Here is a 2,494-nt window from a genome sequence, read left to right as displayed (position 1 = left end):
AATTCCGGAGGGTAGAATTTTTGAGGTCTTTAGGATTACCATTTTTCCAAATTTCTAATATTATCCAAAACAGACACTAAAACAAGAATGGAAATTTGAGAAAAAACTAGTTTCCCTAACCAAATAATCATCAGTTCGATTTAGACAACACCATTTATTACCCTAAATAGACACAGTTTCTGAATTTCCAGAAATGAAACAACTAACAGCAATGGATTCAATTCTACGCTAAACCAATCATTACCATATAATCTGATCTGACAAACACTAATGACATTAAAGATTTAACAAAAAGGAAAACGATATATTTTAATTCAACGTCAAAAAACGAATCAAATGTTAGAAATATAAGAACAATTAAAAAGCAATACTGACAATTATTTCTAATTTTCCAAGTTTTGCTGTGGTCACGTGCAACGCCGGTGGCAATCCCATACTCGCATGCAACGCATCTCCATTTATATCTAATCATCCAACGAAATTCAATCATATAAGCATAATGACGAGATCACGCTATTAATTAACGTATAATTAAGCCAAAATTTTACCTAAATTGGAGAGCTGCGCAGTGCGGCCTTGAAGCTTGAACTGATCTCTTGAGAAAGATTTGAGCCAGTACTTGAACGTATACTCTAAGGCGCGAGCTATTATCGACTCCATTAAATCACTTCAATCCTCTTCGTCTTCGTCGTTCGTTTTTATCGTGTTTTTTTTAAAGGATGTGTTGCTGTGACGATCACATTAAAATTTATCGAAATTGTTTCCGATTCAACAATGTGAAAACCTAATTTAGGAGTTTTTTTAATTTTTTTTGGGAGAAATGTGAAGGAAAATTTCACTACGTTTTGATGAGAGTGGCTTTTTTGTGTGGGAAAGAATTGCGTTCAGGTGGGAATCTCCCACTCTCAGAACAGAGAAAGCGAAGGGCGGGTCGGCACGTGTTTGGTGAATTGGTCGCACGTGTGAGTAAAACGGGAAATCGGAGCTGTTGGCACGTGCGGCACGTGCGAGGAAAAAGAGGGGGATTCAATCATCAGGCTAAAATGCATTGGATCTCTAGGGGGCATGTGCGTGGGGCTGCAAGAGCTGTGTCACAAGAGGATTTGTCGGTGTTTTTTGTCGTTGGTTTGTGGAAGAAGAAATCATTTTCAGGACCGATAATTTTCTTATTTAAAAAATTATTTATTCTCTGCTATTTAAAAGTTTTGTTAATTGTTTAAAAAATAATAATTTTAAAAAAATACAAATTTAAGAAAAATCATATTAAATTTTTTATTTCATATTTTTATTCTATTCTAAAAATAAAAATTTCGAAACAATTGAGATTTTTTTGGAGATTAAATGCAGTTATTAATTCATGATCTAACATTTACTAAATGAAAACTTCATTCTCGATTTTATGAAATTTTTTATAAAAATCTTTTATTTACTTTTTTTCCGATGGAAGTTTTATTTTCTCACAAAAATATTTTAATTTTTTGAACTAATTCTTCTTCTAGTAATCGATTCAACCTTTGATCAAAAAAATATAAGATTTAAATTTAAATGTTTAATTAGATTAAAAAAAATTTATAACTACTCCGTTAAATCTTATGTTCAAGTCTTAGACCCTTTAAAAAGTTTCAATAAAGCATAATAAGACATCTTGATCTATAGAATATATCCAGCTTGTCAAAAGTAAACGAAGGGTTAGCAAATGGACTTTGAAGCCACATGCAAAGTATGCAATACAATTTTGCATGGAATGTGACCAACTAGCCATTTGAGACTCAGACACTTTTGCATTAAATCAATGGCTTTAGACTTTAGTCAAATATAACAATGACTTGGCTGATCATATATATTTAATACATTCCAAATTCGGCTCACATGTTACGTGATGTAATGATAGAGCAAACTGACATGTCAATACATAAAGAATAAATAAAATAAATTTGGTCTTAGTTAGCTCTATCTAATTTATTACGTATTATAATTCTTTTTGGGCACTTATAATATTTTGATTATAGTAAAAGATAATTTGAAAAGGAAAAAACGATAGACGTCGATTAAACATATATAGAGTGTGTTTGTGATTGAGGTTAGGTAGCTGTAATTTAAAAGTTACAGTAGTAAAGTATTTGATAAGCACTAGTTGTCGTACCTTAGAAGTTATGTTAATATGATTTTTTATTTTTATGATTGAAAATATATTGCATCTTGAATAATTTTATCAAAATTATTATTTAAATTTTATATTTACTATATATTATTAACTTATATTTCACAATTACAACTTTTTTTCACAAGCAGCTACAACTTAAAAGTTACAGTATCTCAATCCCAAACAAAATCATAGTGAAAGTAAACTTAAGCTATCAATTAGGGTTCTAGTATTTATCATACTTTTCTTGGGTATTTTTAAAATGTATTTTTTAACCATTGTAAAATGATAATATCTTTAGTGTTGTTCATCAATTCATTGTTTTGATTTATTTATTTAAATTGAAATTAT

At 29.8% G+C, this 2,494-nt stretch overlaps 1 protein-coding gene across 1 annotated transcript in view; it reads right to left on the bottom strand.

Annotated features, from left to right (window-relative positions):
• Window positions 1-925, bottom strand: part of LOC18054562 — a 10,480-nt gene extending 9,555 nt beyond the window's left edge. The window contains exons 1-2 of the mRNA XM_006452102.2: window positions 549-925; window positions 376-464 (exon numbers count right to left, since the gene is read on the bottom strand). Of these exons, the coding sequence (XP_006452165.2) occupies window positions 376-464; window positions 549-660 (201 nt within the window). The 5' untranslated portion in view covers window positions 661-925. The remainder of the gene's footprint in view (window positions 1-375; window positions 465-548) is intronic.
• Between the last annotated feature and the right edge of the window lie 1,569 nt (window positions 926-2,494).

The sequence above is a fragment of the Citrus clementina genome, unplaced genomic scaffold (genome assembly GCF_000493195.1).
Source record: "Citrus clementina cultivar Clemenules unplaced genomic scaffold, Citrus_clementina_v1.0 scaffold_1, whole genome shotgun sequence".
Lineage (NCBI taxonomy): Eukaryota > Viridiplantae > Streptophyta > Magnoliopsida > Sapindales > Rutaceae > Citrus > Citrus x clementina.
This window is presented reverse-complemented; position numbering and strand designations above follow the sequence as displayed.